Below are 24,075 nucleotides of genomic sequence, written 5' to 3'. Positions count from 1 at the left end.
CTGGTTTCAGGATGCTCAAGGAACTTAGTGAGCACCTCAACAACATAAAAAAGATTCAGTCTGAAATTAAGGCTACTCTAATTGAAATAAAGAACAATTTACAGGGAATCAACAGTAGAGTGGATGAAGCAGAGAATCAAACCAATGATTTGGAACATAAGAAAGCAAAAACAACCAATAAGAACAACAAGAAGAAAAGAGAATTTGAAGAGAATGTTTTGAATCTGTGGATTTTATTTTTTCAACCATATTTTATCCAAAAAATAAAATAAGGATAGAGTGAGGAGCCTCTGGGACAACTTCAAGTGTTCCAAGATTCACATCATAGGAGTGCCAGAAGGAGAAGAGAAAAAGCAAGAAATTGGAAATCTATTTGAAAAAATAATGAAAGAAAACTTCCCTAATTTGGTGAAAGAAATACACATGCAAGTCCAGGATGCACAGAGAGTCCCAAACACAATGGACACAAAGAAGTCCACTGCAAGACACATCATAACTAAAAGGCCAAAAGTAAAGATCAAGAGAGAATCTTAAAAGCTGCAAGAGAAAAGAAGTTAGCTGCCTACAGGGGAGTTCCCATAAGACTGTCAGCTGATTTCTCAAAGGAAACTTTGCAGGCTAGAAGGAATGTCAAGAAACATTCCAAGTCATGGAAAGCAGGGACCTACAACCAAGATTGCTCTACCCAGTAAAGCTATCATTTAGAATCAAAGGGCATATAAACAGCTTCTCAGATAAGAAAAAACTAAAGGAGTTCATCATCACCAAACCATTATTATAAGAAATGTTAAAGCAACTAATTAAGAAAAAGGTCAAAACTACGAACAATAAAAAGGCAATAAATATACCTCTATCAACGAGTGAATTTAAAAACTAAGCAAACAAAAACAGAGACAGAATCATGGATACAGAGAGTGTTCTGATCATTGCCAGATGGGAGAGGGGTGTGGGCAAATCGGTGAGGAGGTGAGGAGATTAAGAAGTACAAATAGGTTGTTACAGAATAGCCATGTGGATGTAAAGTACAATCTAGGAAAAGGAATGTTGGGACCTGTCCTGTCTTGTTTCAGGGACTGCAGCCCAGCTGACAGGCAACAGGGTCCCAAGACTGGAAATAATCAAAAAGGCCTTGAGAAAACAGGCCACTGAGGAGACAAAACCTGTCCCCCTGGCAAGGGCACAGCCCCTGCCTCCCTCTCATCACCCTGCTTGGCCCTGTGATGGTCAGTTAGTCAGAGATGGGTAAGATCTCTCATGAGGAGGGATGACCTAAGACAGACATTGCTGGTATGGGCAGCAGACAAGGACTTGGGGGACACAGAGAAAGGGCCAAAAGGCCTGCACTCCTCTGCTCAGCTTGGGTATGGCTGGGGTCCTCATTCTATCTGAAAAAAGTCTCCTTATCTCTTGGGAGCTCTGCCCTGCCCGCCTGGCTCAGGCTTGAAACAATACTAAAGGCAGGTACAGCCCTAAACTGGATCGGGCTGTTCCTGGGGAAAATCAGGCACAGAAGTTCGTTCCTGAAAGCAAGCTTTGTTCTTCCCTCAAAAGCTATGATAACCAGCTCATATTAGAAAAGAGATTTACATTATTCATAGATCCTGGCCTGAGGCAGATCTCTTGTGTTCCTTCAACTGTTATCCATAATTTCTATTTGTTCTCTGTTAACATAGCCTTTTGACATTGATTAATGAGCTTTGCATCCATACCCCTGTGCATATGGTTCTCAATAAAAGCCTTTGGACATGGGAGCTCAGGGCCTTCTCCACTAGAGGGAAGAGCCATGTCCCCCATCCTGGCAAACAGAGAAGTGTTTGAGACGATGCGTGTTTATTCCCTGCATCTGCGACAACCCTGGGACAGGCTCTGGGGGATTCAGAGCCCTGCTCCCTTCTCAGATGGCTCTGGACAGCAACCCTCAGATCTAGAAGCACCCCACACGGCGCTCCCCACAACAAGGAGTAGCCAAAGGACTTACAGGCATGACCCATGGACATGAACAATGTTGTGGGGATTGCCTGAGGGAGTAGGGTGTGCTAAATGGAGAGGGGCAAAAGGGGAAAATTTGGGACAACTGTAATAGCATAATCAATAAAATAAAATTTTAAAATATAATGGTAATAATCGTGATATTTGGCATGGTGCATAACCATGACCAGGCACTGTTCAAGCGTTTTATGTATATTGACCTTAATATTCATAAGAATTCTAGGAGGAAAATATTATTCTTTATCCTCATTCTATACACAAGGATACTCAGGGGTTACTTGAGGCACGGCATGGCCAGTAGGTGGCAGAGCTGAGTCCTGAACGCAGGTTGGCTTCGGAATTCCTATGCTTAGCTGTTATCACAGGTGGTCCCCTCTTAAAAGTTATGCTTTTACTAGTACCTATCTGCAGTACATAATAGACTGGCAGAATTTGAAGTAGAAAAATGAAGGTTTCAATCCTAAATTTCCTCTGCTACCCTGGTCAGTTTACATAGTGAAGTTTAGATTTTTTTTCCTTGTAAAATAAAAATAATTTCTCCTGCCTACCTTATAGTTTATTGAGTAGAATGAATAAAACATTGTATGTGAAAGTGCTTTGTAAAGTGCTATGTAAAGAGTTACTACATGAACTTTGGGCATGTCAGCTGGGCTGTAGCTTCAGCTGTGTGTAATGAAGTGCTCCATAAAGCGAATTAGGTCACAGGTGGAAGATAGCAGAGCTCTGACTTGAACCCATATATAAAACCTGTGCTTTTAACTACACCACTGCACTCACTCCTCTGAAATTTGGGTACTGTAATATCTGATAGTGCACCATTGTTTTCTTGTGCAGTTTTGTTAAAAATAATGTAAACATAAATTGTCCTCCAAGAATTTCCCACAAAATGTTTTTCTGGTAGGCCTACATCAGAAATTCCTACCTCTGACTTACAAAATGAACTAACAGAGAGCAACAGAGAAAGATAGGTCAAGTGATTAAAGCTATAAAGTGGGTGTCCAAGCAACTGGAAACACTTGTCGGAGGAAGACTTCTTACCTTGGCAAGGTGGGAACATTCCAGACAGGCGCCTTTGAGACTCTGGTTTAGAAAGCAGGTCAAATTCCCACACAAGAGGGGAATGTTTATCAATTTGGGAACTTTCTGAGGATACTCAGGGAAGAGAGTGATAATGGGTCCTTCCATCTCATACTTACTACTTCAAGCAAGATTTCACCATCTCTGGGCAAGTGGGGGTAAAAAAAATCAAACTAAAAGAAAAACCATATAAATAATAGTGCTAGCACTCTCCCCCTTTGCCCTCTAGCAAATCCCTCACTCAGAGTTATAAATCTTTGCAATATCGCTGAAGTAGAAAATCTATAAATCTACCAAGAAGTACTGGCCAAGTGTCTCCTGTGTGATTAGCCCATGCATGAACCTGGGGTTAGCATATTAAATGCTTTTAATCTAACAGATGAGGTTTTAGAAACCACTACATGCCAGGTTTTGTGTCACCAAACATAAATGTAACAAACTTCAAGAATGTAAGTTCCCTGAATAAAGAATAAAGAAAGATGAAAAGAAAAAAAAAAAAACATTGAGAAAGTCTGAGAACACAGAGCTCAGTAAGCCCAGTGTGGTTTATATCATAATATATCTAAAGTAATGTGCAAGTCATTACTAAAACCTCTTTTTAATACATATTAAAATCAATCTTTATTTCACATAAAATAAAAATGAAGATAGTGGATAACTAAGTCTAATACAGACCTTTTAACTTAAAAATCACAAATATTATATATCTTTCCCTGGTTATGCTATACCTCTGCCATTCATCCATTTCTTCATTCACTTCTTCATGAGTTGACTGTGGGGGTGGAGTCCAGCACTGCAACAAGGGCTTGGCCTGTGAAGATAAATAAACTGTGGTACCTGCTGTCTGGGCTTGGTGTAATCACTCAACAAGTGGCAATAACTATAATATAATAAAGACAAATTACTATGTCAGCTGAAATACAGAAGTAGGCAGAGCTTAAGGTAGGGTGAGGTAAAGTAGTAAACCACTCTGTTTTGGCAGTCTCTGCTCTGGTCCCACTTTTCCCGGGTCAGGGAATATTCTATTATGCATTCATATCCTCTCTTGTTCCATTCTTCCACTCCTCTCACTATCTTTTTTCTCCTACAGCAAAGGAAAAGAAAGTCAAAGGAGCTATTAGGTTGACTAGGGGAAGGAAACAGAGGAAACCATTCTAGCACCTTGCTAAGCCATGACCCTTTTTCTTGAGGCATGGGGGAAAGGAAGGACTGGCTTCTGATAAGGTAAGGGGCTTTTATTGCAGTCCTGTGTGAGCTGTAAGGGACCAGAGAGGTCATCCTCCCTACTTTTTATTTTACAGCTGGGCACATTGAGGCTTAATGACTAACCTAAGGCCACACAGCCAGTTAGAGGCTTTGGTAGGACTAGAACTCAGACTTAACTTCCATCAAGGTTAGGATGGACCAGTGGAAAACTTCTAATGCGGGGGCGGGTGGGGGGGGGGCGAGGAAGAGAGAGAGAAATTCCACTACTATCTTCAGTCTCTTTAAACTTATGTTTTTGACAATTAGGCAGTCCTTAATATCTGGTCCTCCAAAGAAATGGAGAACAATTGATTAACCTAGTCGTCCCACAGCCTTTTGTACCTTAAGGAAAACCACATCATGACCCTCACTCAAAGGACCTTGATTCATTATCTTTTAATATTTTTGTTACTCTTCCCACAGGACTGACCAGTTGTTTCTCTATGTCCTTTTCAAAATACGGTGACTCAACCTGAACCTAAAGCTCTAAAAATTTGTTGGGTGGAGTAAAATATCTTTGTGCTCCTTTTTTTTTTTTTTTTAATGCATTCTAACTTTGGCTTTTTGCTTTTGCTTGTTATTAAATTTTCAAAAAAAATCACTTATTTTCAATGTGTTAGTAACAACTTGGAGAAATTTATATTATTGATTTAGTTTTTCTTTTTCTTCTTTTTCTCCTTCTCCTTTTTCTTCTACCATTTGTCAGCTTCTCACTGTGACCAGGTGGCAGATACATGTCAAGAAAACTAATCACCTTCTAACAGGATTTGGAACAGAATTAATGCGGATCTTGGGCCCTTCCTGTTCCAGCTTTAGCAGCCCAACGTCTATAACAGTTGAGGAAGATTAGTTGGCTGGCAATTGCATCCCACAGTATCTCATCAGGGCCTGGCTTCTCTCTTTGGGACCTAGGAAGTGAATTTTGTGAGATTTAGAACAAGAGTTTATCCGAGACAGAGCCTGGGATTGTGACTGAAACTGTCCAAACCATCCCCGGACGCCCAGTTAGGCAAACGCGTCTCTTTCAACGTGATGCCTCTAAGTCAACCAGCGCATCCTGCCAGACAAGTTCCTGCTTCTGGACATCTCTGAACCTCCTACACCCCGCAGCGAGTCGAGCTGGTGCGGCGGCCGAGTCATTTGAAGGGGCAGTGCTAACCGCTGTCACTACCTACCACGCGTCTTTCAGTCTTACCAGTTGTTCGATGACAAGTCTGCAAGTCCTCACCCCGCACTTCCAAGCTCGGAGCTCGTCCCTCCTCCGCCTCGCTCCAGTTATCCAGCCCGCCCAGGTCGCACCTTTTCTCAGTATCCCTACCTGTGTGCGCGCAGACTTGGGGCGGAGCCGTGGGGGCGGGGGGGAAGGCTCGTGACGTCACTCCTCGGCGGGGGAGGCGGGGCTGTGGGAACCGCAGTGCAGCGCAGAGGGGCGGGACGGGGAGGGGCCTGCGGCGCGTGACCTGGCTGCGGTAGGCAGAGGCTGCGAGAAAGGTGTAGGGGGGCCGGGACCAGCCTTGTCCGGAGGCGGGGCGGGGAGTGGCAGGGCCCTGGCGGCGGGCGCCCAGCGGAGCTCTAAATCGGGTCACGCTTCCTTCCTCTCTTCCCTCCCCTTCTTCTCTTCCCACCTGGGCCTCTGCGTGGAGACGCGCACCTGGCAACCAGTGGCCCCACTCCGCCGCGTCCCCGCCTTCTCCGCTCGGGCCGGGCGTCCGGAGCCTGCCCCGCAAGCACCGGAGCCGGTCCTTGGCCCCCGGGGCCCGCCCCACGTCCCTCTCCCCTCTGCCGACGCCGCGCTCGCTAGAGGCGGCCTCGAGCGCTCGCTCGTTGATGCCGTTTTGGGGGTGATCCGCCGTGGCGGCGGCGCCTCCAAGGTGGGGGCGTGTTAGTGGTCGCGGCTCTGCTTGACGTTGAGTGCGCTGCTGCGGGGTGAAGAGGGGCCCGCCAGTGAGACCTCGCGCGCAGTTCGGGTTTGGGGCGCTGGAGGCCGCCACGGCCGCGCTGGAGCGGGAGATGTTGGAGCTGAGGCACCGGGGAGGCTGCCCCGGCCCCGGGGGAGCAGTGGCGCCGCCACCCCGCGAGGGAGTGGCGGCCGGCGGCGACCACGAAAACGAGAGCACCAGTGACAAAGTAAGTAGAGACGCGAGAGTCGCACACCCACGCCGCGGCTAGGTCCTGGTTTGGGCGGGACACCTGGGAGCAAGGGTGGGGCCCACGGAATGCAGGTGAAGCTGTGGGCTGCCCTCTGCGCCTTCCTCCCGGCCTGGCATTAATTCCTTCTTGCTAGAGGGGGGTCGAGAATCCGGACCCCTGTGATGGTGCGTTTCCCAGGATGACCGCGGCTGCTGCCCGGCGTAGCTGGGTGATTCAACTTGACTAAAGTTTAGGTTCTTCCCATTCTAGCCCCTCGCCCTCCCTGGGGTCTGGGGTCGACGCTAGAATCTGGATGGAACTTGCAGGCGCCCTACGAGCTGCAGTTTTCTAGTAGCCGCCACCTCAGACCTCTCCTTGGTAGGGGAACAAAGTTACTAAAGGACTAAACTTAAGACAAACACCTTCGGTTCTAACATGTCATTGGATCCTTACGCTGGAGGCTTGGTTTCTCGCGCTCCCCCATCAGCACTTTCGTTTCCTTGTCCTTTTTCAGTGAGAGAGATTCTGAAGGTTTAAGAGTATCATACACATGACACAGTTGAATCCTCCTGCTTCTTTTGAGTCCACGGAAGACAGTGTAGGTCTTCTGTCTACCAATAGATTTCATTTGACCTGACAGGCTACTTCCTGAGAACTTTCTAACTTCCATTTTTATAGATTACCCTTGCTTCACATTTGAGAATAAGGAGAGGTAATACTCCTATTTAATGCTAGAAAAATAGTCAACGTTTTGCTTATTTCAGTCAAATACAGTGGTGCTGGTATGAATTTTGGGGGGAAAAAAAACAACATGCAGTACTGTGACCTTTTAAGTCTGGATGACAAGTAATTGGGAAAGAGGATAAATTGTTTTATAATATCATCTGTTGATAAAATTTCATTTTATCTCAGAAGCTCAAAGCATTTAAATGGTTCCTAGACGCATTCTTTTTGGAAGCAGGTATTGCAGTTAGAATTACAGAAGTGAAGTGTATTCCCCAAGGTCAAGTCAGTGGCCTTTTGGAACTAGAACCTGTTTCCTGATGCCCTTTCTTCTGGTTCGTACTGTTGCTGAGACTCCCTGGCAGCTCTGATTTGGGGAGGGTTTCACCTGGAACTTGATGTTAACGTTAATGTAATCCAAATTACAAAGCCCTGGTAAGAACATATCACATAGTATCATGAAATAATTAATTTAACAGTGATTTCAGGAATGAAACTTTAGAATCAATGAGATGGCATCTCCTTTATTTTTTTCACCTACCTTTGATAGCTGGTGGAATAAAATGAGAGTGATAAAAACAACCTACATGTCAAGGAATTACACAAAATATAACAGTTTCCAGCTTCTGAAGGTTGATGTTACAAAACTAGAAACAGTAGGCTAAGAATAGTCCTTGTGAAAACTGCCTTGGAAACTAGACCAAAAATAGAATTAATTAGGTTGGGATTTGTTTTGTTTTAGCACTGGTATAGTTTAGAATCAAGGAAATACCAGCTCCCCCTGTGTGTACTTCCTTAAGTAGAAGCAGCTAACAAGCTTTTAGTAAGGGAAAACATGTTCAGGAAGCCATGCATAAAATAATTTTTGAGTTAACTTAGTTTCTTAACATCCCAATATAGTTAAAATGAAAACTATTTCTATGGTTTGATTTAACTCAGCGCTGTTGTCTCGGTGACTAGATCACCTCACTGCGTATGTATGTATGTATGTATTTATTTATTTATAAATGCTGCACTGTTGGTTTTCATTAACGCAAACCCAGCTGTGTTTTTTTAATTGTTTTCTGAGAGTAGACGTTGCCATATGTAACCTCTTAAAATTTCTTAGACAAGGATGAGCATTTTCAAGTTGTGTCTAAAATATTACTGTACTTTTAGGGTTTATCACAAGGAATTCTTGGAAAGCTTTGAGACATTGAACTCTATCTTCTGTCCATCTTATCAGGGTGTATATTTGAATACTCCTGTAATTTCAAGGTCAAGGACTACATCAGTGGCTGGTTAATATTTGGTTCATTTAATCTCTTCTCTGTTCCAGTTGTGGTAAAGGCAAAATACATAGGGAATTAAAGAAAGTAGAGGAGGAGGTACTTTGTATTCTATTATAGTACACTCCTGTGCCTTTTGTTGTGTTTTAATAACGGTGTTACTAATGTGACATTCTCATTGTTGAGGACCTGGAGACTTACGCTAAGAGAAGGCTCTGTGCTCAGGATAATTAGCAAGTGAAAAGTGCTTCTTACCTGCAAGGGGATGTTCCCCATATTAAATGCTGGAGAAATACTTGAGAGATGACAAGACCATCCCTTCAAGGACTCCTCTTCCCCCAGGAGACATATATGAATTAGATTTATTAGAAGTCTGAACAAGGTTCATTGTTCACATCAAGGGCATAGTTGGACTCTACATGGAGACAGCAGGAAAAGCTTTGAGGAGGAGGTCCGAGTTGAGCTTGGAACTGAAAGGTGCCTGGGGACTTGCCAGGTGGACAAGTGTTGGGAAAGGATATTCTAGGCAAAGGGCATAGGGAGCTGTTTTTTGAATCAACATTCTAGGCACGGGGCCCTGAAATTAGTTTGGCAATCCTGGAGCATATCTTGGGAGGTGGGGTTTGGGGATTGAGAGCTTGAGAGTCTTGTGAAGGAGGTTAGGCTTTATTGCATGGACTTTGGGAAGCCACTGAAAAGTGTTTGCAAAGGCAGTAGCTTATCACTCAACAGTATTGAGAAAGTGTTAGAAGGGGGAGAGAGACCTGCTACAAAGAAACCAGATAGTGGAGTAGTGCAAGTGTTATAGATATGAAATGATAAGGGCTTGGAGTGATTCTAGTAGGGGTAGGGGAATAGGGGTTGGGAGAGAGGATATATTTTAGATAATGCTAATAGGACCTAGACTAGGGTGATCAAAGTCACACTAATTAAAGAAGATCCTGCCAGGACACACATTTTAACCCACAACTTGAGAGTCTTTTAGGAAAGAAGCAAAAATCTTTGGGGAGTTTTGCAGGGTAGAAGTGAGCACAAGTGAGCTGGGTTGAATAGGGTGTGTCATTCTCCAAAACAGAGAGGAGGTTCAAGGTGGTGGTAGAAACTGAAATGAAAGGCTAGGTTGGAGATGTCAACTTATGAGTAGGATAGAGAGGGAAGAGAACTAAAGACAGAGCCTTGGAAGATGCCCACATTTAGAGCAGGTTTGGAGCTGTGGGGAAGGAACTGACATTATGTGGTTCTGGGAGTTAGGGGAGAGGGAGTGCTTAGAGGAGGCCATCAGTAGTGTTTAGGAAAGAGGATGAGGCATGGAACATGTGAGTTTAGCAAAGATCTTAGTAGAAGCCACGTTTTTGGTTGAGGAATGTAAGAGGTGAAATACTGGTAATTATTGTCCAGAAGTTCCAGCAAAAGGGAATGCAGGATAGAAGCTGGAGAGGACCAGAGGAAAGTGAACCTTTCCTTATCATGGGGAGGAAGATAAGCATTTGTGTGAAAGAAGCCAAGAGGGAGTGAAGCTGCTGATGAGGATGGACAGGACCTAGAAAAAAGAAAGCGGAGGTGGTGTGAAGAACACAGAAGATTAGGATAGCTAAGGAAAAGAATGAAGGAATGGAAGGTGGATGCAGAAACATTTTGAGAAGCAGAAGAGGGAAAATCAAGGTGTTTGACTGATGCTTTCAATCTCAGTAAAGTGGCGTCTCAGAACCATACTGCTGCAAGAGATCTTAGGAACAGCATATTAATAGTTTAATCCTATATATGTTTAAAAATAATAATCTTGCTGTAGAGTGTAGTTTTTATTCCCCAAGATGACCTAGAGCTAAGTGGCAGGGCTGGAACTAGAATGGATATCTGCCGGGACACCTTTGGACACCTCATTTCAGCGAGTGTGATATGAAGTGACCAAGAGGCAACTAGTCCTTAACTCGGTAGCAGTAATAGTCATAATAGTTGATGCTTGCAGTGATTTAGAGTTCAGAGAGTACTTTTACACCTTACTTTATTCGCTTCCCATAACAAGTATGTGTGTTAGGAATATCCCCCATTTAAGAACTGAAAATAAGAAAGGCAGTAGGAGTGATTTCCGCCTGGGAATTCCAGGTGTGGCTGACCTCGAGTTAGGGTGGGCAGGGAAGTACTGAAGCCCAAAGTGGGTTATTGAAGCTCTAGATGAGAGGGCATGAGCAATTGCAAATGAAGCTAAAAACTGATTTACTGGACCAGAGTAGGAGAAAAGAGGGTGCATGTGGACATTGTGGCCAGTAAAGGGAAGCACACGTTGGAACAGTGTCCCTTGTGTGCTTGTATGTGAGATCGCTGTTTTGATAGAGTTTGGTTTGTGAAGTTGAGGGTGAAAGAGTTTGGAGTCAGTTAATTTCTGTCTTTCCCCATCTGAGGTGTGTGTAGTTTTTCATAAATACTCTAATACTTTTTAAAACAAACTTTTAATTTTTGAAGTTGTGTTTCTTCATTTGGAACACTTCACTGTGTGTTGTCTTGGTGTCACCTGCATGTGTAATAAACATTTTCTATAATTTTTCTATAAATCTAGGTTATTAATAAAATGCTAATATTTAGATCTAGACTTCTAGAATATCATTTTGGCTGATACTTCTTAATTGTTGATCAATTGGCAGCCAGTATTACCACCTAAGTAATTTTCCAAGATTCTTTTGTCATTTGCAGCATATTGATTTTAATATTTAACAACATGTTTTGAATGCTGGCTCCCCAAATACCACCAACCATCAAAATGATAAGACAAAATTCAGTTTATGGCTTCATGCGGTGAGGGAAAACACCCTGACAGTTTTCGCAGTCTTGGAGGGAGAAAGGCAATGTTGGATTTTTTGAGAATTGGGGTCTTTCAGTGCAGAGGCTTGATTAGGATTGCTTAAGGATCACAAAATAACAGTTTTGGATTGGTGGTAATAGCCAGGCAAGGATTTTTGGTCTTTGGAGGAAACTTGTTTGTTGATGCTCCCTATAAAGAATTGATGTATCTTTCACAAGTTTTTGTGATGAACCATGACCTCCAGAACAAGTCTCCAGGAATAGTAAAGTTATGCTAACAAGTCAGTCAGATGCTAAAGTCATGTTAATTTAGGCTGTCAGCTATGTGGAGGTAAGGGTGGGCAGTTTCTTCTCCAGTATTTAAAGTATGTTTTATGTTACACTTCAGGTGTTGACCACATGAGCTTTTACTTTTTGTGATCTTGACTTTAAACAGTTTTTCTTCAAATTTTGAGAAATTTTTCCATAGGATGCCATTAGCTATATCAAGCTTTGGATGCAATGGACTTTTTGATGCAAACTATTTTGTCTTCATAAATATACTAGGGAAAAGTGGGACAATTTAAAGTGGTACTATTCTGGAAAATTATAAAGAAAAATTATAAAATGTGTATGTGTAGTCTGATTATCCTTTGTATTTATGTTTATACTTATATACTTTTATGCATTTGTGTAAAACAGACTTTCCCTTTTTTTATGGTTAGCACAACTAAATAGTGAGGTTTTGTGTGTTTGTTTTCCTTTAACTATTGTGTGTTTGGGTATGTCTTCTTTTTAATGCATGTTTTAATTCAATGTAAGGAAAATAGGTCATTTAAGAGTATTCAGACATTTTTTAGTGAGGCTTGACTTGGTTGTGTGCATTCAGTAAATGCTTGTTGGGTGCCTATTATATTTGAAGTTCTGACTGAATGTCACCGTCTTTGTAGCTCTTTCTACAATACCTTAGAGAAAAAGGGTTGAGGCCAGGATTTGTTTGTTGCTCAACAGCTAATAGAAGAATATACTCATTATCTTGGATTGTGGACCTTAACTGCATGTTAAATAAAAGATTTTAACTTTCTTTTTAAAAGAAAGGTTTATTGGGCCATTGCTAGCAAACAGACGGAAGACTGGGCTTGGGGCATCGAGTCTAAACCACCAGCAGCATGGCCACGGTAGGAAAGGCGACATGTGCGTCCTGCCCATCATCTGGGAGTTTGCAAGTGGTTTTTATACACTAAGTAGGCGGACGGGGGAAGAAAAAGAAAGAAGTAAGCTATTTGAAAGAATTAACATTAGCTGTGGGCAAAGGGGTGGGAGAGGGTGAAGCAGGCTGGGCCAGCTCCAGAATAGGCGCAGGGTCTGAATGAAGAAATGGCTGCTCCTGGGTTGGCTGGGGCAGCAGTCCGCCAGGCTTGCGTGTAAACAGTGGAGGATCCTAGTCTGATGGAGCCTGGTTAAAAATAATCTTTGGAAATCGCCACCTGGAATTAATCTGAAATTCGACAGATATACAGGAATGTGAGCAGTCTTTTGTTAGAGCTGGTCTACAGCTGTTAACAGGCTAACTGTTGTTTCTCTCTCCCTCCCCTGCCTCTCCCTCTCTCTCCAGTCACTGTTATTTTAATTTTGAACATCTCTTTTCTCCTTCTCAATGGAATAAAGATAATAAACTAGTGTATGGTTTGCAAAATACATGTACATAATAACAATTTGAATCTCTCTAACAATTGTGTAGACAAAGGAAATAGCCAGTTTACACCTGAGTAAAAGGTTTAAAAACTGTGTACATAAGAAACATCCACACTTGTAAGAATTTTTATGAGTTGATTAGAGCCATAGAATGGCAGTTTTGCACCTTATTTTATACATTAGAATCAAAGGAGAAGCTGTAAGGGGGTTACATGAAATCCATTGGCAATAGATTAGGGGAGGCAGGAGAAAGCAAGGTTAGGGGGGTGAATGTCTGGGATTGGTTAAAAAGTCAAAGGAATAGACACATACTTCTTTTACCTTGGTAGGTATAGGATAAGTTAACAGTTAACAATGAACATGTTAACAATAACAGGGAGGGGTTTCTGAGGTCTTGTGCTCGGGTGGGAGATTGTGCCCTAAGGGGTCCGGAAAAAGGAAATTACCCTGACATTCCAAAGGTCTGTTATCCTCGATGCAAAAAGACAAAATGGGCTCAGTTAAAATAGAGATTGAACTTTGTCAAGGAAGGCACTAGCCTAGGACACGATTACCTGCCATGACGTGCTTTTGATTAGAAAGTTTTAATTTCAGGCCCTCCAGTGTGGTTCCTTTCAGTCTCTGAGTTTGTGGGGCCGCCACGCAGGCCTCCCCTGAGCTTGTCAGGGTTAGTATGTGGCCCCCTTGTCCCAAACCAAAATTCCTTTCCCAGTTTTCTGACTAAAATAATGTAAAGGAGAAGTTAGGTATGTGGTCCAAAATTTATAAAGTTAATTAAAACATTTACTTAGGAACTCTAAAAAAAAAACCCCTTACTGCTTTGTTTGATTTTTTTTTTTTTTTTAACTATTTTGGCCTTTCTGAATTTGGCTAGAAGCTTTTAGCTGAAAACTTACAATTTTGTGATTTCAGGCATTTGGATTTAAATCAAAATTGTTTCTAGTATTCCCTTGATTATCTTACGATTGATTAGGATGAGATATCATTAGTTTTTATTTTCTAGCTGTTCACATTTTGATTAATTTAGTTGGGAGGGTTTCAGAACCTACTTAATGAGGATGACGTCACATTTGGAAGTGACTCCAGAAAAGCAGAGGAACTAATTTCCTTAATGACCGACTGGGTTGTTGATCATTCCTAAGAAATGCCAAGCTTAGTTACCTTTTTAAATGGTTACTTATTTTCTTATCTACAAGGGAACATCAAAATGATTTTTCATTTCCTGTCTCGAATGCTTGCTTAAGACTTTGTGAGAAGTATCAAGATTTTTAAGCTTCCTTTTAAACAGAAGATTGGAGTGCGCAGGAAAGGAGAAGCAAGAGTCTGACAGAGGGAGAAGGTCACCGCTAAGGAAGCTGAAAGCTGCTGTTTGCAAACTTGGTGGCCAGGAGAGCAGTGCTGCTCTTCTGCTTCCTGGCTATGCTTGCAATTTCTCTTCATCTGCCAGGACCTATGGCCAGCTATTGGAGAGCTTTATGTAGGACTGGCGAAGCCTGTTTGACTTCATCATTTGGCTGGCTCAGGTGGGGTCAGACACCGTGGTGGTTAAGGTTGGGCTTACTGCCTATTCCAAGCAGGTGGGTGGGTAGGGCAGCAAATGTTTATTAATAAGTCTATCTGAGGCTTAGCAGTTTATCTTGAAATACAAAAATCAAGATTTGGAAAGCAAAATTAGACTCATGTCTCATTCAAGGTTTTGTTTTTTATTTTATTTCCACCCTCCCCTTCACCTCCCACCCTGCCACTGCGTTTGTACATGAACTGTTTCTGGGTTGTGGCTTTAAACAACTCTGTGACACCACTCATGCAGAGTTCAGTGGAGGTGGTACTCCTGGAATTCTGCATGTGGTAGTACTACTTATACTAATTTATATTGCTATTAATAAGTATGGAATCAGTACAAAAGCATCATGATAACAGTGAACCCCTTAGGCACCTAGGTAATCACAGTTTGAGTTTTATTCTCAATATTTCCTTCCCTCTCTTGATAGGTTTATAACATACTAGAATTCCCAAACAATGTATTTGTAAGCTTTGAATTTTTCCTGAGCTTTTTATTATAAAAGTTTTTAATAACAAAAAAAAATAAAAGATTAGTACAGTGATTATCAGTACATCCTGCACTTAGATTTGACAACTGTGAAGAATTTGCCAAATCTGCTTTATCTTGCCATATATGTATATGCAAATATTTTGTTGGTGAACCATTTAAAAATAAGTTGCAGACCTCATGGCCCTTCACTCCTAATATTAAAGCATGCATCTTAAAGACATTCTTGTAGAGAACCAAGCTACTGTTATCATATGTAGAAAAAATTAACAGTAACTTTCTTATCTACAAACAACCTATATTCTAATTTACCCTATTGCGGCCAAAATGTCTGTTGGAAATCTCTTCCTCTCCCTCAAACTAAGATCCAGTCAAAGGTCACACAGTGCAGGTTTAATCATTCTTAGTTCATAAACTTGTTTTTCCCTGTGAACAGGGGCAGGGCAGAATAGTAATAGGCATTATTTCTCTTTGCCCTGGAAAATTGGTATACCTGTGGAGAACCCAGCTCCAATAAAATCTCAGATAAAACACAAATTTGTGATGACAGTAATATTCCACAGTTGAATATAACTCTTCAAATTTCAAAGTTCCTTGCATTATCCCGTGGATTTTTGCCTTCAGGGTTCTTTCGTCCTAATTTGGAATTTAACACTTACATAAATGAAACCATATGACATAGTACAATTTTAATATATCATAGAATTGTGTGTCACTGAGAAAAGATCAAAAGGAGCCCCAAATTTAGGAAAGTCTTAGAACAGGCCTTGAAATCAGATAGCACTTGAATATTGTAGTTAGCATTAAGAATCGGGAAAAAAAATAATAAAGGACTTGGTGTCACAGATTGGGAGAGTTAGCCTGATTCCATTTGGAGATCAAGAGATGGCTGGTCATCACTCACTTAACATATACTACTCACTGAGCTCCTGGTTGCAGGTGTGACCATGGTGAGCAAGTGTCTCGTGGGTGAGCTGGAAATCTGAACGTGTGTCCTGTGAACTGCAGCAGAGGCAGGCTGATGGAGGGGAATGCAGGAGATGCACAAACTGAGTTCAAGGGCTCTGAATTTAGTTTCTGACCGCTGCTGTAATAAGTCACCACAAACTTACTATCTTCCAGTTCTGAAGGTTGGGAGTCCAAAATGGGTCTCATTGAGCTGAAATCAAGATGTTGGCAGGGCTGTGTTTCTTCTGGAGGCTTTAGGGAAAAAATTATTTCCCTGTGTTTTCTAGCTCCTAGAGGCTGCCTTCCTGCCTTGGCTTGTGGCCCCTCCCTTTACCTTTAAAGCCAGCATCACTGCGACCTCTACTCTGTCATCACATCTCTGACTCTCCTGCCTGCACTTTTACTTTTAAAGACCCTGTGATTAGATTAAACTGACCTTGATAGAAAACAATAATCTCCCCATCTCAAGGTCAGCTGATTAGCAAACTTAATTCCTTGTTACTTTAACTCTCCCTTGCATTGCGACATAACATGTTCACAGATTTCTTTTTTGGTTTCCTAAATATTTTAATTATTTATTTTTAGAGAGGTGGGAAGGGAAGGAGAAAGAGAGGGAGAGAAACATTAGTGTGTGGTTGCCTCTTGCGCTCCCCCTACTGGGGACCTGGCCTTCAACCCAGGCATATGCCTTGGCTGGAAATCGAACCAGCAACCCTTTGGTTCTCAGGCTGGCACTCAGTCCACTGAACTGTACCAGCCAGAGCCATATTCACAGATTTCTTGATTAATACCTGGACATCTTTGAGGGTGGGGTGGTGCTTATTTTGCTCATGACAGGCTCCCTGAAGAAAGATTTTCTAGAAGTGGTATCTAAGCTGACACCTTAAGGATAAATGTTAACCAGCAAAACCAGGCTCTATGGAGGAAGAGTGCTACTAACTCTAAACTGTAGAGAGGTTCAGATTATTTTCACTCTGGGTAGTGCAGGGAGTTCAGTTCTGCAAAGGAAGAAGTGGTAGGGTGGGCCTGCTGAGAGCCCTGGCTGGAGAGTAAGAGGAGGTTGGATTTGAGCAGTAGGAGGCCCCTAAAAGGTTTTAAATGATGATGAACTAATCAGGCATCTTTTACTAAGGCATCTTTTGTGCCACTGGTGCACATTTGGTTTCTTGGATCCCTCCACTGGACTCTACTACCTAGCGAAATGCCTGACTAGAATAGTATGGTGGTGGACTGTACCATGAAGTCATCTCTTTACTCAGTGGGGATTGGAAGAGGGCTGCAGAGAAAAATCTAGAGGACCACTTTTTTCCATTTCAATTTAAATTTGGAAAAGATAAAAAGGTTTTATCCTTCATAATGAAAAGCAAAGGATAGGATCTGATTATCCCTGAGATAATTAGATTCATATCTGTAGAAATTAATTATGAATTTTATCATCACAAAGGTCTTGAATACTGCTGCACCCCACTCTTGGTTCACAGCATGGTTGACTCACTAGTTAATAAATCAGCTTAGTTTCCCTCCCGAGCTCAGAGTGCTGTTCTCTGTTCACTTCCTGTCCTGGGAGAAAGAGAAAAAATCTGTGACTATATGAAAACAAAGAAGGAATGGAGAGGAAATGCTGGAATCGGGAGTATAACCTAGAGTGCAAATAAGAACTGTCTAGCTTCGAGATTTTTAAAAGGCCTCCTTCTTTTAGGTACAGAGCTATGTGTCACATGAGGGTTTTCTTTTGCTTGATTGCAGTTTTAATGTTGAATTAGGTTACAGGGATCAGTGTGAGCTGAAAGGGACTCACAGTGGGGAAGATGACCCTGGTTGTGTGACTCACTTTTGTTGAACTCTAAATCACTACTTACCTTCATCAGTTTAGCAATTTTTCTTTAGAACCATCATCTTGAATGGACTACAGCCCCATGCCCACGTTCCTGTCTTTTCAGTATCCAATGTGGGGAAGCACCTCCTTCCTCTTTCCCTGACCACCGGCTCCAGTCACTCTTCAGGAGTCACCATGAGCTATAAGTGACTTACATGACTATACACTGCGCAGATTGCTAAATTGTGACATATGTATACACCCATGAGTTCATCACTGCAATCAAGATAATGAACATATCCACTGCCCCTAAAAGTTTGCCCTTTTGTAACTCCCTCCTCGCTCCCAGATCTGCTTTCTGTCACTATAGATGAGTTTGTATTTATACACATTTATGTAAATGGATACTATGTGTACATGTATGCATATACATATGTATGTATATTTACATATATTTACATTTTGTCTTTTTACTCAGCATAATTATTTTGACCTTTATCCATATTGTTGTCTTCATTAATATTTCTCTCATCTTTATTGCCAATTAGTATTCCATTGTATGAGTATAGCCCAATTTGTCCTGTTTCCTGTTGAACGTTTGAGTTATTTCCAGTTTGGAACTATTACAAGTAAAGCGGCCAGAAACATTTGTGTAAGTCTTTGTGTGGATATACACTTTTATTTCTCTTGGACAAGTATATACGTAGGAGTGGAATGACTGGGTCATATGGTGGATATGTGTGTAACTTTTTGAGAAACTGCTGGACCGTTTTCCAGGGTGGTTGTACCATTTTACATTCCCACAAACAGTGTGAAAGAGCTCCAGTTTCTTCATGTCTTCTGCAACACTTGGTATGTTCGATTTTTAAATTTTAGTCATGCTAATAGATATGTAGTAGTATTTTATTGTGGTTTTGTTTTGCATTTCCCTTGTAATTAAGGATGTTGAATATCTTTTCACATGCTTATTTGCCAGATTTGTATTGCTTTTGGGGAAATGTCTGTTCAAATATTTTGCCCATGTATTTTTTTAAATCCTCACCCCAAGGACATGTGTTTTTTTTTTTAGAGAGAAAGGGAAGCAAGAAGGGAGGGAGGGAGAGAGAGAAACATTGTTGTGAGAGAGAAACATCAGTGGTTGCCTCCTGTACACACTCCCGACCCAGGTACACATGCGCGACTGGGGATTGAACCTGAAACCTTCCGGTGCACGGAATGACGCTTCAACCAACTGAGCCACATGGCCAGGGCTGCTCATGCATTTTAATTTAGTTGTTTTCTTACTGAATTTTAGAGTTCTTTATGTGTTCCAGATGCAAGGCCTTTATTTGATATGTGATTTGCAAATATCTTTTTCCAGTCTGTGGCTCATTTTCTCATTCTCTTACAGTGTCTTTTGAAAAGCAGAAAACTAATTTTGATGTCCTATTTATCACTGTTTTGTTTTATGGGTCATTCTTTTGTTATATTTAAGAAATCTTTGCCTAATCCAAGGTCACAGAGATTTTATAGAAGTTTTATTATTTTACCTAAATGCCTACGATCTATTTTAAATTAATTTTTGTAACTAGTTTGAGGTATGGATCAAAGTGTTTTGTCTTCCTTTTTATTTTGCATATGGATATCCAGTTGTTTCAACATTGTTGAATTGCCTTTTTTCAACTTTATTGAAAATCAGTTGACCATATTTGTGTGGGTTTATTTCCCAACTCTAGTCAGTCTGTTTTCCATTGATCTTTTTTTTTTTCTTTTACATCAATACTGCAGCTTCACTATAGGTAGTGTAAGTTCTTCAACTTTGATCTTTTTTTCGGGCTGTTTCAGCTCTTCTGGGTCCTTAGCATTTTCACATAAATTTTAGAACAGCCTGGACATTTCTACAAAAACAAAAGCCTATTTATGTATTTACTGGGATTGCACTAAATCTATAGATCAATTTGGGAGAGAATTATAATTTTAGTTACCCTCCTATATGGTTTCATATACCAGCTGCATGCTTAGAGTGGTGTAATCTTGGGCACTTAATCTTTCTGAGCCTTAATTTCTTTTTTACCTGCAAAGTGAAGGTGATTATTTAACTAAATATATGGTAATGTGAGGAATTAATAAATCAATATTTATAAAGTGCTTTCGCTCTTATTTTCTAATTGCTTTGCCTCAGGAGTTTGATTTACAGAGTAATAAAGAAGCTTTTCTTTTTTTCAACTTTCAGCCATTATTTACTAGACATTTTCATTTTCATTTTATATCTTGAAAAGAGTCAGTAAGCCCTCATTTTACATAGTGGTCCCAAGCCAAATGACTTGGCAAAAGATGACTCAGCTAGCAAGAACAAATGAGAACTTCTAATTTTAATCTTTTTTTTAAATTTATAAATCATGTTTTTTCTATTACAATTGTCTGAATTTTTCCACCTTTACCTCCCTCCACCAATCCCACTCCCACAGTCAATTCCCACTCTGCTGTCCATGTCCATGGGTCATTCATACATGTTCTTTGTCTAGTCCCTTCCTCTTCTTTCCACCATTGTCCTCTTTCCCCATCCCCTCTGGTCACTTTCAGTCTGCTCCATGTCTCCATGCCTGTGGTTTATTTTGTTCATTAGTTTGTTGCATAGAGTCCACTTAAAAGTGAGATCATATGGTATTTGTCTTTCATCAACTGGCTTATTTCACTTAGCTTAATGTTCCCAGGTCCATCCATGTTGTCGCAAAAGGTAGGAGTTCGAGTTCACTTGCTTGCTTGCTTGCTTGCTTAAATGCAGATTGGTATTATTTATTTTTTTAAATGTCAGTTAATTATAAAATATTAAAAAATTTAAAAACATTATAAATTCTCAGCAATTAAACCAACATGACACCAGCACAGAAATAATCAAGTAGATCAATGAAATATAACGAGCATTCTAGAGACAAATGTATGTATCTGTCTAACAATGTAATATGTGATTAAGTTGATATTTCAAATCAGTGGAGGAAAATAAGGCTTATTCAACAAATAAGGTGCATGGACCACTATTACTTGAAACAAAACCAATATAGAGCCCTGTTTCACACATTATACAAGAAATATTCAGGTGAGTTAAAAATCAATATGTAGAGTCTAAGGAGTTTTAGGAGAAAATACAAACTAATATTTTCCTTACCCCGAAGTAAAATATTCAAACCTAGAAGCTATAAAGTAAGATATTGACAAGATGACTATTATTAAACATTTAAGACTGTACAGTAGTATACATATCGAAAAAGTTAAAGGACAAGTAATAGAATAGGAAAGTATTTACAACACATCTAAAGAAGTGTTAATGGTTTGTTTTCTTTTTCTTTTAGGGCAAAAATTGTACAACCCTTTGATAAAAAGATGGATAAAGAATACCAAAAAGTCATTTAAAGCTTTTTTTAAAAAATAATAGAAATAGGCAAGAAATATACAAAAACAGGTTTTGTTTCAACAAATAACCAAGTAACCAATAAAATACCACATCATTGTCACAATCAGACTAAGTATTAAAAATATTGGTAATATGAAGTATTGGCAACTGTGAAAGGAACTGGGTATTCATAGATGCTTTTTTCGTCATCCTAAAGCAGTCCCTTTAGCATATTTTGCAATGCTGGTTTGGTGAAGGTATATTCTTTTTGCCTTTTGTCTAGGAAACTCCTTATTTTGCCTTCCATTTTAGTTGAGAGCCTTGCTGGATAGAGCAATCTTGACTGCAGGCCTTTGCTTTACACTACTTGGAATATTTCTTGCCATTCCCTTCTGGTTTGCAGTGTTTCTGTTGAGAAGTCAGCTCCTAGCCGAATTGGGGCTCCCTTATATGTTAGTACCTATTTCTCCCTTGCTGCTTTTAGGATTCTCTGTTTGTCTTTGATATTTGCCATTTTAATGAGGATGTGTCTTGGAGGGGGCCTCATTGGGTTCCTCTTGAATGGCACCTTCTTTGCTTCCTGGACTTGTGTGACTTTTTCTCTCCTCATATTAGGGCAGTTTTCCATCATTATGTTTTCAAAGAGGTTCTCCATTCCTTCCTCCTCTTCTCCTTCTGGTATCCCTATTATACGGATATGATTACATTTCAGGTTGTCCTGCATTTCCCTAAACACCTCTTCATTCTTTTTGAGTCTTTTTTCATTTTCTTGCTCTTTCTAAGAGCTTTTTTCTACCTTGTCTTCCAGCTCACTGATTTGATCCTCGGCTTCATCTAGCCTGCTTTGGATTCCTTCTACTGTGTTCTTCGATTCAGAAATTGTATTCTTCATTTCCTCTTGCCTCTTATTGATAGTTTCTTTGTCCTTTTTCATGCTGATATAGTTTGCAGTAAGTTCCTCGTAGTTTCCCTATAGTGTTTGGTAATTCTCACTCAGCTCACTGAGCTCATTGAGCTTCCTTAGATCCGTTGTTCTGAACTCAGTATCTGATAGTTTACTTGCCTCTATTTTGTTTAGTTCTCTTTGTGGGGATTCCTCCTTTCCCTTCGAGTGGGTCATATTTCTTTTTGTTCACATTATTTGTGAGACTCTTCTTTTTTGCTTCTGCTTCTTAATTTGATATGTCTTGATTTCCTAACTTTGTGGTGTGAACTTCTGTGGTAGGAGACTGCTGTTTTTTCCTTTCTTGATCTACCTCTGATGATGTCAGATGTTGACCCTGTCTGACTTTAGGCTGTATGTTCAAGACTTCCAGAAATTTAGTGTCTGTGGCTATCTCCTTCAGCTGTTAATCCAGTCACTCTGCACTCAGCTGGCCTCCTTAGACAGCTCAGAGTGGGGCAGAGTCCCTCCTGGGGGCAGGATTATTGGGTCCTCTCACGCTGCTGCCATATGGGGGAGAAGTCAGCACTAGGATCCCGTGGGTTACTGTCTCCATTCACTCCCCAAAGCCTCTGGACACAGTCTCTGTTCAAGTGTCTCCAGACCTCTCTACTTCCCCTTTAACCAGGGATCTACTATCTGTGGCTGCCACTCTGCACTCAGCAGGTGGCTTAGACAGCACAGGGCGGGTGGAGTCCCACCTCAGGGCAGGGCTGTTGGGTCTTCTGTTGCTGCTGCCACTTGGGGGAGTGGTCTGCCTGAGCTAGATGTCTGCCGACCCACGCATCATGAGTCCGCACAGAGATCCCGCCAGCTACTCTCAGTTCTCTCCCCAAAGCCTCCTTCCCCAGTCTCTCCTCAGGCGTCTCCAGCCCACTCTGCCCCTGCATTTGCCAGAGACCAGGGTAAGTGGCTGCAAATAAAAAGGTTAAAGAACCCTTTAAACGGTTCTTTGCATCTCCAGGCGCCTGTCTCTGGCAAAGAGCAGCCCAGCCGCTTTTCACAGCTGGCTGTTATCTGCATACTTTTTGGCTCTGGTACTGTAGGCTAGAGATCCCTGCTTATTGGTTTATATCCCACTCTTCTCAGGGGGATCCAATTAGCACATTCAATATCTTTCTTGTGCCTCCAGCCCCCTGGGTGCCCCACCCGACTTCTCGAGTCTCTACCGCACTCCTTACCAGTTAGATTGCGCAAAAGCCAATTCTTCTGTCTTCAAGGTTACAAGGCTCCTCTCTTACTCTTGATCAGTTATTTGTTCCAGGTGATTTCTCCACAATTTATTTGTAATTCCAGGTTGGTCCTGGGAGGAGGTCAGTGTGGTTTACACTCATTCCTCCGCCATCTTGAATCTCCTCCTAATTTTAATCTTAAATATTATCATGAGTTGACAGACTCAATTCATTTACCATGTATTTATGTATTGCCTAATAAATACCAGCCACTGTACAAGGTTCTCTGCTGGCCTCTTGGGGTTCAAGAGTGAGGCCAACAGACTGTATTACCTCTTCTCACAAAGCTTGTGGACTGCTGGAAAATACAGATAAGCAAACAGATACCTTTAATATAGACTAACAGGTAAAAATTAGGGGAATTGTGGAAACACACTTGAGGAGTAGCCAACCTGGAGATGGGGTTCAGGAAAGACATTTATAAAGGAAGTCACCTTGAAACTAGGGTCTGAAGATGAGTGGGCAATAGCCAGGTTTTAGGAATGTGGGTCGGAAGATTGGAACTAGAATATGGGCAACAGAAAATGTACAGTGTGTATTTTATAGATAGAACAAACATCAGGGTGCAATAGTGAGAATGGTGCAGTGCGAAAACTGGGGAGTCATTAAAGAGGGGCCAGAAGAACAGGGTCTCATCATGAACAACAGTAAAAGCAGCGTCGAGTAGTTTGACTCTGTCCTCTGGTTTTAGGCCAGGGAGTGTTAAGGTCAGATTTGCAGTTTAGAAAGATTCCTTTTATGTTGAAAATAAAGTAGAGAGGGCAGGAGGATGAGGTACTGAGGTACCAGTGAGAGGATAATGCTCAGGAAGGGT

The 24,075-nt window shown here is 41.3% G+C and overlaps 1 protein-coding gene and 1 long non-coding RNA gene across 3 annotated transcripts in view; one reads left to right on the top strand and one right to left on the bottom strand.

Annotated features, from left to right (window-relative positions):
• Positions 1-3,782: 3,782 nt before the first annotated feature.
• LOC129085382 (uncharacterized) lies at positions 3,783-5,601 on the bottom strand. The gene is made up of 3 exons (XR_008530690.1): positions 5,507-5,601; positions 5,066-5,219; positions 3,783-3,877 (listed from the first exon to the last, which is right to left on the bottom strand). It is a non-coding gene; the product is annotated as an uncharacterized LOC129085382 (long non-coding RNA).
• A 344-nt stretch (positions 5,602-5,945) lies between these two features.
• The window catches only part of CDS1 (CDP-diacylglycerol synthase 1), a 70,753-nt gene continuing 52,623 nt past the window's right edge, over positions 5,946-24,075 (top strand). For both annotated transcript variants that reach the window (XM_054591794.1, XM_054591793.1), the window contains exon 1: positions 5,946-6,438. In XM_054591794.1, coding sequence (XP_054447769.1) covers positions 6,322-6,438 — 117 coding nt within the window. In that variant the 5' untranslated portion in view covers positions 5,946-6,321. The remainder of the gene's footprint in view (positions 6,439-24,075) is intronic.

Source organism: Pteronotus mesoamericanus, unplaced genomic scaffold, assembly GCF_021234165.1.
Source record: "Pteronotus mesoamericanus isolate MK-2021 breed Mesoamerican mustached bat unplaced genomic scaffold, CSHL_Meso_final scaffold_232, whole genome shotgun sequence".
NCBI lineage: Eukaryota > Metazoa > Chordata > Mammalia > Chiroptera > Mormoopidae > Pteronotus > Pteronotus mesoamericanus.
The sequence above is the reverse complement of the archived record's forward strand: the minus strand, read 5'-3'. Positions and strand labels throughout refer to the sequence as shown.